Source organism: Sciurus vulgaris, assembly GCF_902686455.1.
Source record: "Sciurus vulgaris genome assembly, chromosome: 2".
Classification (NCBI taxonomy): domain Eukaryota; kingdom Metazoa; phylum Chordata; class Mammalia; order Rodentia; family Sciuridae; genus Sciurus; species Sciurus vulgaris.
The window spans coordinates 173,042,602-173,057,578 of record NC_136462.1 but is presented as its reverse complement, the minus strand read 5'-3'; the positions used below and the strand labels follow the sequence as shown (position 1 = coordinate 173,057,578).

Below are 14,977 nucleotides of genomic sequence, written 5' to 3'. Positions count from 1 at the left end.
AATAAATGGAAAAAGCAAGTTGCCAAGTCTTTTTACCTCACTTCTTGAACCAAATGCTTAAGTTAAAAAAAGAACCAGAACTATTTCATGAGTTCAGTGAATTCAAGACTGAATGTATTCTGATTAAATTTCAGGAAAAAGGACAATGAGATTGAGTACAGGGTTGAAATGCCCTTCTATCCACCCCCAAAGTGTTACAAAATACCCAAAAAGAGCAAATAAAATCATAAGTGACTCACATCTTCACCCTTCTTAGGAAACAATACCATAACCTTGAAATGATCTGTAAGTAGGCAAAAAGTTCCAACAGAGCTCTAGCTACCATCTGGCGACAAAAGCTAGTAAGAAGTTTAAAGAAAATATGAACAAGAGGGACACAGAGGCCTTAGAGGTAGAGCACATTAAAATCCCAAAGATATGCCATACTTCTAAACACAAAAAAAGTCATCTGAAGGCAAGTAGACTCTCTTATACTCTTGGAAAAGCACTTCCTTCTTCCCTGTGAAGTACTGTCTATCTGCTGTATACGACTCAACTCTATTTCAATGTACATCAGCAATGTATAAATGGCTGGTCCCTTAAGATTCAGTAGGTAAGTGCTGTCTCATTCTGTATACATCACTTTGACTAGGAAGGCTGAAATCAGCTCAAGACAAGCAGAGGTGTTTTGGAAACAAGTTCAGAAAGACATAAGGTTTCACTTCAGATAGGAATGGCTGATCTGAAAAATCAAAGAAAAATGGTCACTTCAAAGAAATAAGTATCTTGTTCCTCTGTGAGAATCTAATAAGGAATATATACCAACTACCATCTACCAATAGAACTCTACTTAAAAAAACAGTGGAGAAAAAGTTTGGCTGTGGTGGCAAAATGGGCTTGGGTGGCTCCTCGGTGGGTTGCGGTGGTGGCCTTAGCAGTTCCTCCTTGACCCTATTCATGTTGGGATCAGGCCTGGGGAGGGAGGATGGTGCCCTAGAGCCTTGCCTTGCTAGGGTAGGGGCAGGAGAGGACAGGGTGAGGACCCACCACGTTGGAGGTGACCCAGAGTCTACTGCAGCGCTAGGGCGCCAGTTTTAGGAGAGGCGCCGACTTCGACTCTTGGGGCCAGCTGGTGGAGACGATAGATGAGTATCAGATATTGGCAAGACATTTACAAAAAGAGGCCCAAGCTCAACACAATAATTCTGAATTCACAGACGAGCAAAAGAAAACCACAGGCAAAATTGCAACATGCTTGGAATTGCAAAGTGCAGCTTTGTAGTCCATCCACACAGTCCCAAGAAGAATTTAAACTGAAGGACCTGAAGAAGTTAGAACCAATTCTAAAGAATATTCTCACCTATAATAAAGAATTTTCACTTAATGTTCAACCTGTCCCATTAAGAAGAATTTTAGCACCTGGAGAGGAAGAGCATTTGGAATTTTAAGATGAAGAAGGTGGTGCTGGAGCACGGTCTCCTGATTCTTTTCCTGCTAGAGTTCCAAAGTTGCCATCAGAACCCAGAATGACATTGCTCACTATCAGGACTGAGAAAACTGGTCTGAAAGACGCCGGACGGTGTATCAATCCATATATCACAGTTAGTGTAAAGGATATGAATGGCACAGATTTAACTCCTGTGCAAGATACTCCTGTGGCTTCAAGAAAAGAAGATACATATGTTCATTTTAACGTGGACACTGAACTCCAGAAGCATACTGAAAAATTAACCAAAGGTGCAGCTATCTTCTTTGAATTCAAACACTGCAAGCCCAAAAAAAGGCTTACCAGCACCAAGTGTTTTGCTTTCATGGAGATGGATGAGATTAAACCTGGGCCAATTGTAATAGAACTATATAAGAAACCCACTGACTTTAAAAGAAAGAAATTGCAGTTAATGACCAAGTAACCACTTTATCTTCATCTACATCAAACTTTGCACAAGGAATGATTGTGATATGAATAATCTGGAACTTCTGTGAATTTTACCACTCAGTAGAAACCATCATAGCTCTGTGTAGCATATTCACCCTCAGGAGGCAGGAAGTGAGCGGTACCCATAGGCCAGTGAGTCCATTGCAAAGATGTACCACAGAACTAAAGTCCAGCACCTCGCTGTTGTATAAGACTCCTTTGGATACAGGTCGATTGTAGATTTTGAAACATGTTTTTACTTTTCTATTACTTGTGCAATTAATAGTGTTTTCCAATTTACCACTGTTCCTCCTACCCTGCTTCCTGGAACAATACTGCTATAGTAAGTATGCTCATCTTCAAACTTAACACAGCAAAAAGAATGTGCTAGAGTTTACACATTTGCTCACTTTTGCTCCAATATACTCTTTTGTTTGAACTAACTTTAAACTTTTTTTTAATCTTAATTAAAAATCATAAATTTACATAGGGCAATATTGTTTGATTCATTCTGTTATTTTTCCCTCTATACAGTCCTTCCTTCCTCCATTCTTACCACCCTCCTTATCCCTAACCCTACACCTAACCCTAACCCTAACACTAACCCCTCCTAACCCCCCTTATATGTCCTCATCCGCTTATCAGCGAAATCATTCGTCCTTTAGTTTTTTGAGAATGGCTTATCTCACTTAGCATGATATCCTCCAATTTCATCCATTTGTCTACAAATGCCATAATTTTATCATTCTTCATGGCAGAGTAATATTCCATTGTATATATATATGCCATAGTTTAACTTCAAACTTTGAAGTGGGTAAGGATAGTACCAGATAATGGTTTGAAGGGAACTGGACCAGTTATGGTCTATCTTATAGACTGTTCCTTAGAGGCGGTCTAAATTCACCCTGATCTGATAGTTCTGCTTAGAAATCGTGTGCCTTGGCCAGAACAGTATCCTACATGGGAGTGTTCCCCAAGTTGTAGCTGTGATTTTTTTCCAGATGACCAGATTGTTTTTCTGAAAGTAAGCATATTTTTAGTAATGTTGATTAGTTGTTCTTCTACATCACATTGCTATTCTTTCCAATAATGATTCTAGGGTTAACACTGAAACCATCTCAGAATAATTGCAAATTTTTTCATGGGTTTATATGTCTTCTAAATCATGTCATCTAAAAATAAGTGGGTCAGATACTAAGGAGATACTGTAGGAATAACTGCTGTTTTTCTGACAGATTGTGAAACCTCAAAACCTGTGTACCTCATCTTTAAAAAGTGAAGAGTATGCAAAATCCGGAAAGATATTCTATTTTTTTTTAATATAGGTATATAGGATTGCCATTTATTTCCTATTTAGATATATGGACATTCATCCATATGAAATTATGCAGGTCATTAGCCTATTATAATTTGACTATTTACATTACCTTTGACTTAATGATGAGACATAAATAAAACTTTCATAGTACATGAGGTGGATAATTGATACACTGTACATTAAGATTTGTGAGTGCCTTTTGTGGGTTAGATGTAGCACTCACATATTTTAATATTCACTATTTTAGAAGAACAATGCATGAGGGGAATATAGTGTCAATATTTGGCCTATTTTTCAACTAGTGTAAACCCTAGTCATACCATCCAATGTTTGCTTTTTAAAACAAGTAACAGTTGTTTTAGCCCCTGCACTTCAAGAGATCTAGTCTTTATTTTCCGTTGTCTATTAGGTCAATTCAGTTTACTAGATGAATGTTAATAAAAACTATTAAATAAATTAAAACAAAGAAATAAACAGGCCATATTTTTAGTTGCACTGCTTTATGGGAAAATTAACTTTGAGCCTAAGGAGTCTTAAATAATCACCTCTGCTGGTGCTTCTTTTCTCTTATTTATTTTTATTTTCTTGGTACTGGGGATGAATCCACAGATGCTTTCCCACTAAGCTATATCTCCAGTCCTTTTCATTTTTTATTGTGACACCGTCTCACCAAGTTGCTGAGGCTGGCCTTGAACTTGCAATCCTCCTACCTCAGCCTCCAGAGTTGCTGGGATTCCAGGCATTCACCATTGCACTTGGCTTAGCTGGTATTTCTCTATTTAGTGGCACTGGATGTATTTGTACACTATTTATGACAATGCATAACACTTTCAAATATCAAGAAGTGGGATAAAGGCCACCTCTGTTGACTTCTACTAGTCTAACCTCTTTACTATGTAGATGAGCTGAGACATCAGACTTGCCCAACATTAGTTAACTGGACATTGGTGACCAACACCCAGATTCCCCTTTACCCACCCTACTGTGTCTATGCTGTTCAATGCTGCATTCCTTTATATTAGCTAAGCTATCTAAGTGTGTGTTCCACTCTCTACTCTTTTTAATTAATATCTTATACTTCTCAAGAATATAATCTCATAGGTGAAAACAAAATTAATTAGATCTCTTATCAAGAATATAAACTGAGGGCTGGAGATATAGCTCAGGGGTAGAGCACATGAATGTGTGAAGTCCAGGATTTGATCCCCAGAATTTAAAAAAGTTATACTGAGAAGGCAAAAAGATAATGCTTCAGTTTTGCTCTTTAGGAATATGATGGTAAGTATCCAAAGACCCAGTCAAGAATTTTACATGGTTGAGAGGAAGAGATGGAGGAACAGAGAAACCTGTTTTTTACAAAAACTTTGTAAAACTATTTCACTCCTTAAATAATGTACATGTGATATTCTGACAATTAAACTGAAAGAAAAAGTATATGTAAAGCACCTTAGCAGTCCCTACATCTATAAAGTGAATGCCACAATTACTCTGTAATCTGACATTGCCATGCTTACCTTTCACCGGTCTCATTCTCTGGAAGAAGAGCCACAGCATTTTGTGGATTCCAGTTTCCTAAAGCATCACAGCTTCCACATATTGCAAAAACTTCACCTAAAGAAACACAAGAGTCTTTTCCTAAGTAGAAAAATTTTCAAATTTCAGTTTTAGGAAACAAGATTAATCAATTGCACTAGTTCAACTGGGTGTGTGTCCTTTGACCAAGTCAGAAGACAGCAGCAATGTAACTTTAAAACCCTCAAAACAAAGACACGGGGAAAAATCCAGTACTCCTCACTCCAATAATGACTATTATTTCACCTGAACACTTCTCATTGATAGAATGTAAAAGTCACTATATTGCTATCCAGTATAGGCTTGTAGATGTCTATAATTTCTTAGATATAAGTGTGCAGAAATTTTTGACTTATATCAACACATTCTGAATTAATGTACTTAAAATTCATAAAGGAAAAAAAAAATGAATTGAGTCCAAATGCCAATTTGGTTCAAAACAAGCTCCTACTATTTGTTCCAAAATGGTGTATCCCAAAGGGAAAATAATTAAACTTCGAGAATCAGTGGTTCACTTTGTTCCTGTATGGTATGCCTGCATTTTACCAATTCCCTCCTGCAGTATTACTTTGTCTTTCTGTTGATTCCCTGGGAATACACTTCTGAAAAAAGAAAACATTTTACTAAAACAAATCCACCTCTCTCTTCAACTGGCCCTCATTTTTAAAAGAATACAAAGACTTGATTGCTAACTAAAGATATTTGCAAAGGGACTCCCTACATGTTCTTTTTACTTGTTCTTTCCCTTTTTACTGCTTGTTCTTTCTAACTATCCTTCCCTGCCCTTCCTACTCTCCACATTCAGCAGAGAATGTGCTACAGAGGAAATCAAGATGATGGGATGCTATGGGGGGGGGGGGGGGTCTCCCTCGATACCCTCTCCCTGTCCCTCTACTTCTTCCTTCCCACCTACAGAATCATCTACATTTATAGGCACCATTATCTCCTTTCTTGGTTCCTGAGAATGTGTTCCCCTCATAAAGCTGAAATTCTGTGGTTCGTTTACTTGCCTGATGTGGCCAGCTCCTTCAAACGAAAACTGCCTATCTACAACTCCCTTAAAGGGTATAATATAGTTCTGCTGTCTCCTCTCTAGGAGGCTACACACGGGATCAGAGGTGAGCACTTGGTCCTCTGGAGAGTCAATACACCAGATGACTTCAATCTGCAAAATCTACCCAGAGGAAGAGCTGTACCAGATTATCTTGACAAAGAACATGAACTTGGAGACAGACAGACAGACACACACACACACACACACACACACACACACACACAACACACTTTGCCACCTGCCATGAAGGTTGCTAGTACAAAGATGTTAGATATAGAGTGAGTCACTAATTTATTCTTTGAATACATGTTTACTATATTCATAGTCTGTGCCAAGCACTGTGCTAGGTGCAGGAATTTGACATAAATAAGACAAGGTCATGTTTTTAGAGCTTACAATCTGTTTACAAACAAAATTACTAAAGTGATTCTATAAACTCTTTAGAATATGCTACAAAATAGTGCCAGCAACCTGAGAAAATTTTGCAGGGGTCCTCACCTTGTGGAATGTGAGAGTTAAGAGGTAGGGGAGGGGTGGGACAGAGATCTAGACAGAGGAAACCATTTGAGAAAAATTCAAGAGGAAAGGAGAAGGAACATAGCAGATTTGAGGAACTGAAAGGTGGCCAGTATATCCAGAGTATATGAAATAGGGAGGTCCGCGACTCAGGTGTAGCACTGTTTTGATATGCTATCTAAACTAAAAATTATCTCACAGTGCTTCCACAGACAGCAAAAAATACAATAAGACCAAAAGATAATTTACAAGTACCCAAAAAAATTATTTCAGCCAAATATCTCACCAGCTTCTTGTACTAGCTAACATATTATCCCTCATTTTCATGTTAATGTAAAAATCACAGCCCAACCATCTTCATTCTGTGCAAAATTAAATGAATCTAAAGCTTTTCTCAAACATGAGAATAAGACTTCGAGGAGGGTTTTTCCCCAAGAGTTTACTGTTCTCAGAGGACATTTCTGATAGGCAAGGTTATAGATATTTTCGTCTAGAAATTAGGACCACTCTAATAACAACTCCATGTTTAAAATAACTTAGATAAGAAAAATGCTCATTTAATTTTAAAAATTGTTTTAAGGTAAAATTTACAATACCTGGTAAAAGATTTCCCCTTATTTCAAAGGTAACTTGAGAAGGTGTCATTCTGATGGATTTATTTTAGGATGTCTTGCTAAGAAGAAAAAGAAAAGTTGTCACTTACAGTACATGAAACCACTAACATTAGATAGTCACCATCACAAAACAAGTTAATCCAGGAACTGTTTCCATTTTTTAACAGAATATTTAATGTCTTTGGAGCTTTATACTAGTTAATTTTTTTCAAAAAGTCATTTTAAGAGGAAAAGAAGTCAAAAAGCAAAAAAATGAAAATGAATCTCAACTATGACTACAAGATTCATTTTACAGTCCCTATACATAAAACGACTGCATTAATTGGGAAGTATCTAACACGATTTAACGAACCTTTTCTGGAAGATGTACCTACCTAAATATCGCTAAGAAAACTGTCCAAACTTGTAAGGAGTTAAGTGTCTCCTGCAATATACTTTCTCGTCTGATAAGCAGCTGTTCTGAATTCAACCTATCTTTCCTGAGCAGATTCATGTTGTGGTAGTGGGGAGGGGACTATAAATAGAAAAATGTTTGACTCGGGAGGTCTTCTACTTTAAGATGTGCAGAGTGTAAGATAATGAAGATTGAATCCAGGGATGCTTTAATGTTGAGCTACATCCTCAGACCTTTTTATTTTTTGAGTCAAGGTCTTGTGAAGCTGTTGAACTTGACCTCAAATATGTAATCCTCCTGCCTCAGCCTCCTTAGTTGCTGGGGTTACAGGTCACACTGCTCTGTGAACTTAATAACAAGGAAACAACCAAAGAAAAGTATCTCTCACTGACACAAACTAGTTATTTTTGCAACAAGTTTCAGAATCTGCTTCTAAGACACAATGTAACTAATTTAAGAAAAACAACCCTTTCCCACAAATAATAATCTGATTTTCTCTTTATTAACCATATTATTAAGCAAGTTCTACAAGCTTCGAATTTAGAGTTTTTGACACAATCCACTTCAATTCTGTTGATTCTAAATGATCCTGCATCCATGCCATTCTTCTCTAGTTATCAACTTCATTTAAAATCATAAGTACAGTGTTGGTCACAGTGGTGCACACCTGTAGTCTCAGTGGATTGGGAGGCTGAGGCAGGAAGATTTAAAGTTCTAGGCCTGCCTCAGCAATTTAGTGAGGCCCTCAACAACTTAGCTAGACTCTGTCTCTAAATATTTTATCAAATGCTTTTTCTGCATCTATTGAAATAATCATGTGATTCTTGACTTTAAGTCTATTAATATGGTGAATTACGTTTATTGATTTCCTGATGTTGAACCAACCTTGCATCCCTGTCTGTCTCTAAATAAAACATAAAATGGGCTGGGGATGTGGCTCAGTGGTTAAGCACCCTTGGTTCAATTCCCAGTACCAAAAACAAAACCAAAACCGTAAGTACAAGTGTTGGAGACGCAGCTCAGTGACAGAGCACTTGTCTAGTATGCCACAAGTCCTGAGTTCAATCCCCAGTTTAAAAAAAAAAACAAAACAAAAACCACACACACTTAAGTACATACAAATCTTTTGGCTTCCAAATCTCTTCCAAGTAACACATTTTATGTCAACTAGAATATTCTTCCTTAGCTTTGTGATTTTTTGAATCACTTTGATTATTTATAGAAATCTAAACCTCTAAGATTTTGAGTCTTTTACTGCTTTTTTTGCACATTTTCTCATTTTTTCCTTTCTTCCCTTTCTCAAATAAGTCATCTCCTCCTTAACCAACTGAGGGAAGACAGGAAATAGTTTTAAATACATACATATATATTAATACATACATATGTAAATACATACACACATAAATAGCCGCATAGTTTAAAAAACATACTCTACATAAGGACACATCATGTTCTATATAACTTCTCCAACACCTCCAAGACTTTTACATACCAATCCATCAAAGTTCCTAAAAGAATCATAATGTCTTTATTCTGCATCATTTCCATTAATGAACCACCTAAATTTCATTTACATCTATAAATTATAAGATAATCCTAAAGTACTTTTTATAGCTATTCATTCCTCTATTTCTTCTCTGCTCCCTTTCCCTCCCTCTGAACAAATACATAACTCTACAATGGTCATTTAATAAATATTGCTATCCAACAGTTAACCACATCTCCAAGTCAAGGGAGACAGATCCATTATCAGTGTTTCTCACTAAAGGCAATTTTGCCCTCTAGGGAATACGGGCAATATCAGGAGGTATTTTTAGTTGTCACAACTGGGAGGGATGTTCCTAAAGTCTAGAGGATAAAGGCCAGGAGCGCTGCTAAATACCCTACAGTGCGCAGAACAGCCCTTCACGTAAATATCCAGGTTCAAATATCAATAGGGCTGAAGTTCAGAAACCTGACCTATAATATCTATAGAGAGCTGTTAAACAGGATCAAGAGTCAGAGCTCAATATGAGCTACAAACTGTATATCATCACATTTATATCAATTATAAAATATAGTACTGAAAATATATTTTATATATGTAAAATACTGTTAGGTCATGATGTACATGGACAAAGAATTCCATATTTGATGACTCTACTATTTCAGTTAGTAAATTCAAGACTGCACTGGAGAAAACTTGTCCTTGATCAAAATAATTTCCAAGCTATATGGTTCTACTTTCTGTGTCTAAGAGTAAACTCCATCAATTTAAAGTATATACATCCAATTCTGGAACTCTAGATTGTCACCCTCTCATTAGTTTGTTATCTGAATAATAATTCTTATTAAGATGACATGATATGAATCTGAGTATAACCTTAAGAGTATATTTTATTCTAATAAAATGGTTCACTGAAGCACTGCAATCTTACATTTAATTGAACATCTCTACCATACCAAGAAGAAAACTTACAGCTAGAGAAAAAAGAAAGAAAATCTTGACTTTTAAGCAACTGAATTAATTTTAAGAGAGAGCATAAACCTCATCATCCAACAAAATGGCTGAATAGTCAACCTCAATCTTAAACTATAACTTGTACTTTCAGTGTTTACTGCCACACTTCTCAACTAAGGATAATCTCATCTACATGATTACACAGTTGATAGCTAACTGCTGACCAATTTTAAAAAACCAATTCAACCAAGTTAAGAAGAATCAGATGTAACTATTTCTATGTCTTAAAACCAATAACTGGTATAAAATTATCTCTAGATTTCTAATACATTAAGACAAACAGGAAATGTATATAAATAAAAGGGAAATAAATCAGCTGATTTAATAAAGTGGCTATAGTAACTTGGCAGTAAACAGCTGCAGTAAATGTACTATACAAAGTTATATACACAGCACAAAATCACCCCCCAAAAAAACTCCCCAAAAGTCAACAAAGCGTCACCTTCCACTTGAATTGACAAGTCAACCAAGCAAGCTAGTTCAAATTTTCATCCCCCCAAAATAAATACCATACCAAATAAAAAAACCTGAAGAGCTGCTTCGAGGGCAGTTTACTTGATCGTGGACACAGGCCAAAATTCTGGTGCAGGATTGAAGCATACAGTTTTGGCACCCAGCTACCACCAAAACAGCAATGACGAAGTAAAAAACAGATCTACTGTGGACCACAAAATTTACATACTCACTGGTACTTCTTCCTCTCCCAAACAAACAAAAAATATCCCAACATGGAGGGGGAGGTCTTCCAGATAAACAGCAAACAAAAATAAGATGAAAAAAATGCTAGTAACTGTAGGCACACGAGCTGACCATGTAGCTATTTTAACCAATTCACTTATTACCTCACAAACAGACTACACTTCTTGAGACAGGTTTTGTTTTTGTTTTTTGTTTAAAAAAAATTTTTTTTTAAAAACTGCACTTTTAAAAGATAAACAGCATTCTCATCCAAGAGTTTGTGCAGTACTTAAAACTATTTTAACATTTTTAAAACTGGAGACTTTAGCAAAATATTATAATTAACTTGGAGTTTTTGAAATTTCAGAGTTCACACTACCTGTCAAAATAAACTTTACGGTATTCTTTTTGTCAAACAAACTTTCCCAACACTTGACTTTACCAGTTCATCAGCTTGGGAAACAAAAGGAAGATTTAAGCAAACCAAAGTACAGGAACATTTAGTTTAGAGGTGAACTGACGTCAGATATTTTTAGCTAAAGTGTGTAAGTCTGGCCAAAAAGAATGTTTTCCTTCAAAATTCTTCAAGGAATAAAAAGTTGTTTCCAATTAGCCTTGCTCTTTCCTAGACTCCAACAACTTTGATCCTCTTAACTAGCTACAGTAAAAGAACATATGAAATCCCTACATTAATAGCTGTTATTTTTGATGAAGGATATCATGATCCCACTTTTCTGACCTCTGCATACTTTAAGTCAATGTTTTAATCAAATATGTACATATTAGTCAATTTTTTATTTAGGAAGCATTTCTGAAGATTTCATTAAGCTACATTAATAATTGCAAATCAAATTTCTAAACAATGCAGTAACATTTTCCGAATGTTTTCCACTTCATTTTCTGATATATATTTCATACACTTTCATAACATGTATGTTGTTATGCATTTCATACACTTTTCCTGTTTGAGTTATACACAAAATTTGCTTCATCAATCTACTTTTTGTATGTATCAAATTTTATTCACTATGGATTCTCTTTTGTGGTCATCACTTCTTTAGCCCATTTTCCTATGTCTTACTTTGCAGATTTAAATTTTGTATAGAACCAATGCCTAGATCTTAAACCAGGAATGAACTAGGCTTTGTGCACTTCTACCTCTGTTGATTTTGTGCTATTTGTATCTACAGCACTAAAAATAGGAAACAGACTGATAGCTTGTATTTTTCTCAGTTATGTAATAACTGTTAGAAATGTAGCAAATAGAAGGAGCAGCATTAAGAGGTAGAGTAAGTTGGTAGGAGCACGGCAGAAATCGGGAGAGACAGAAAGGAGTGTGAAAACACCCTTCCATCCAAACATCCTGCTTTTGCTTGGTTTGATCAGTTCCTCTATGCTGGCACTACATAAGACTCAACAGCTGCCTCAAGGTGAAAGAAGTATCTACAATTCATGCCAGATTTCCTTTGCAACTAGGCAGTGCGTGAGGGAGGAAGGGGCCCAATAGACTGAGGCTTCCACCGAAAAGTCAGCATGATGGTTTGGGGAGCTCTGGAATAAGCAAAGCTTAAGAGAAGAGGAGGACAACAGCCTCAAAATTTTATCGAGGGCACTGATGACTGTTCCTGGAATAGGAATATTCCTAGTAAAGTAAGGCACTGTGGTTCCTCGGAATAACTGAGTTACACAAGCAAGCCCAAGACTTTTAGTCCACATCAAATGCTCACTCTGCCACTCTGAGTTTTCTTTCCGTGGTCACTAATTTTAGGCAATTGGTGGGAAGGGGGGGGGGGGGGAAACAGTTGTCAAGACACTGAGTTACTTAGGGACAGAGGCGGTGGGAGAGGGGACTGCTGTGGGAAAGCGGGACCCGAGGGACTTCTGCATTTTGTGTTTCTTTGTTCCTTAACTTAGTACTGTGTATATTCTTGGTGGTCCTATGCTCTATAATAAATTCTGGCCGCATATGTTTCAAAAGGGAACTAAGCACTGAACAGTCCGGCGGAATCGTGGTCGCGAACAAAAGCGGGATAGTACTCCTACCACCGACTTGCCGCAGCGAACGTCAAGGCCGCCGAGGCGCCGGCCGCAGCCGCGGGACCCCGCCCGCCCCTCGGCCCGGCGCCCCCCGCCCCGCCGCGCCCCCGGCCCGGACTGCCCTGCGCCTCGGCTTGCCACGTGAGCGGCCGCCGCGGCCCGCACCCGGCGCCCGGCCCGCCAGCCCTACCTGCCGTGTCCTGGGGTCAGCGGGTCCGCGCCGCCGCCGCGCCGGAGAGCGAGGGCCGCGGGCCGAGGTGCCGGACGCCCGCCGTCCACGCCTCGCCAGCGCTCCTCCAGGCGACCCGCGGCAGCGCCGAGCGGTAGGAAGCGCCTCCGCTCAAACCGGTTTCAGCTGCTCCAGACCAAACGGCCAGGCCACCCCATGGGGCGGGGCCGAAGGGCGGCGAGGCGGGGCCTGACGTCACTCCCGGCGCCGTCCCGGCCAATCAGAGGCCGCGCGCGGGGGGCGGGCCCGCGCGTTCCTGGAAAGGGCCCGCGACGGCGGCCGACGGTGGACGGGTATTCCCAGGTTCCCCGCGACCCGCTGACTACTCGGGTCCCGGGCTTGGGGTGGTAGATGCGTGCCGTGGTTGAGCAAGTTCAGGCCGCGTTAGGAACAGTCAGGGTGGAAGCTGAAGCTGCAGTTCTTCCACATGTAATAGTGAGGGAGATTAGAAGGCCTGATGTTTCCTAGAAACTTTCGTTACAAAGCAGTCGCTTTGGGATCAAATTATTAAAGTTGAAGATAAAGATCAGGCAACCTAAGGTAGTTGAGAGTTGATACCTTTGCCATGCAAAATATATTCTACAGGCAGGCATCATCAAGAGCCAGCAGTCAGAATGGCCTAATCCCAGACCTGCCTAATCAAATCTGCATTTAACAACACCCCAAGGTTATTTGTATGCAAAGGAAAGTAAGAAGGAACTTTTCTAAAAGTAGAAAGACCCTTTCTGAAGAAATTGTAGTCCCTTATGTTCTAAAAATAAACCGTATTAAAAAACAAACTTCCCTCTCCTTTGGTGGTCCTCAACAAATTAATCAGTATTTATCAAACTGTTAACCAGCATCAAGGTTAATCTCTGCTTAACTTCTAATGTAAACATTATGTTAGCATATTTCATTTAAAGTGAGATATTGAAAATTAACCACTTTTTTGGGAGACGTTGAAGGTCTTCAGTAAGAGATACATGTAGTTATAAATTAGTTCAAGAGAGCCTTCTGAAAAGGCATTTGACTTAAAAGAACTCTCACTTTAGACAGCTTCTAGTCTTATAAATCAGCATTGTTTATGGACATATTTGATATTTGAACTTGGATTAGATCCTGGGACATTTCTGACAAAGTCGTTTATTCAGTTATTAAATAATTAATGGGGGCTTGCTTTCTGCTGTGCACAGGATACAATTTTTTCATTCTTATTGCACTCATTTTAATCCCAAATCTCTTGAAGAATTAAACTCTCCTCCTAATTATTTACCTTTATTTGTTGAACTCTGCTACTGTCAATTTCTTTAAATAACTTGGAATCGATTTCATTCCTCTGCTGTTAGTCATATTTAAGTGATGAAGTTTTTCATGTTTGCTTCCTTTAAGGGTTTATAGTAGATCTTTATTTTCTGTACTCACCATTTAGTCAAGCTATTTTTTTAATTCAAGCTATTATTTGCCTAATTGTTTATAGTTCAAAATGAGAGACCTAAACCACATTCCTTCCCTAAATCCTCTTGAAATAACAATTATAGTTGACTCTCCATATATGCATATTCAACCAATCACAGATAAAAAATATTTAGAAAAAAGTTGCATCTGTACTAAACATGCAAAGAGTTCTTTTTCTTTTCATCATTTCCTAAATAACAGAGTATAAAATTAGTTCTATAGCATTTGCATTGATTGTATTGAGTACTATAAGTAATTTAGAGATGATATTAAAGTATAAAGGAAGATGTGCATAAGTTAGACAAAAACACGGTATCATTTATGTAAGGAACTTACTTGATCATTTGGTATCCCAGGAAGTCCTGGAATCAATCCCCTATGGATATAGAGGGACAACTGTATACACACTTTGAAAGCTGTCCTAAGGGTTGGGATGTGGCTCAGTGGTAGGGCACTTGCCCAGCATATGCAAAGTCCTGGATTTAACCCCCAGCACTGCAACAACCAAAAAAAAATTTCCTCACTGGGCCAAAAATTAAGGAATTTCTATAAGATATGAAAAAAGCCACTAGCATTCAATTATACATAGAACTTGGACCCACACAGGAAAAGAAGAGATTCCTGAGATGCTAGTTTACAGTCTTACTTACAAACTGTTAATATAGTATATTTTAGATTATCCTGTTTATTCTGTTATGATACAGATATTGAAGTAGAACATAGACAACATGTTCCTT

At 38.1% G+C, this 14,977-nt stretch overlaps 1 protein-coding gene and 1 pseudogene across 10 annotated transcripts in view; one reads left to right on the top strand and one right to left on the bottom strand.

The window, feature by feature from the left end:
* Positions 1 to 12,964, bottom strand: part of GPCPD1 (glycerophosphocholine phosphodiesterase 1) — a 59,186-nt gene extending 46,222 nt beyond the window's left edge. For 3 of the 9 annotated variants that reach the window (XM_079129087.1, XM_079129089.1, XM_079129092.1), the window contains exons 1-3: positions 12,768 to 12,963; positions 6,951 to 7,027; positions 4,727 to 4,823 (exon numbers count right to left, since the gene is read on the bottom strand). In XM_079129087.1, coding sequence (XP_078985213.1) covers positions 4,727 to 4,823; positions 6,951 to 6,999 — 146 coding nt within the window. In that variant the 5' untranslated portion in view covers positions 7,000 to 7,027; positions 12,768 to 12,963. Of the gene's footprint in view, positions 1 to 4,726; positions 4,848 to 6,950; positions 7,028 to 10,304; positions 10,326 to 12,767 lie in introns of those variants that run through there. The other 6 variants (XM_079129085.1, XM_079129086.1, XM_079129088.1 and 3 more) reach the window with 5 other exon arrangements.
* LOC306653725 (axin interactor, dorsalization-associated protein-like) lies at positions 871 to 2,342 on the top strand (annotated as a pseudogene). Its single transcript has 2 exons — positions 871 to 891; positions 1,037 to 2,342. The product of its transcript is annotated as an axin interactor, dorsalization-associated protein-like (transcript).
* Positions 12,965 to 14,977: the final 2,013 nt, after the last annotated feature.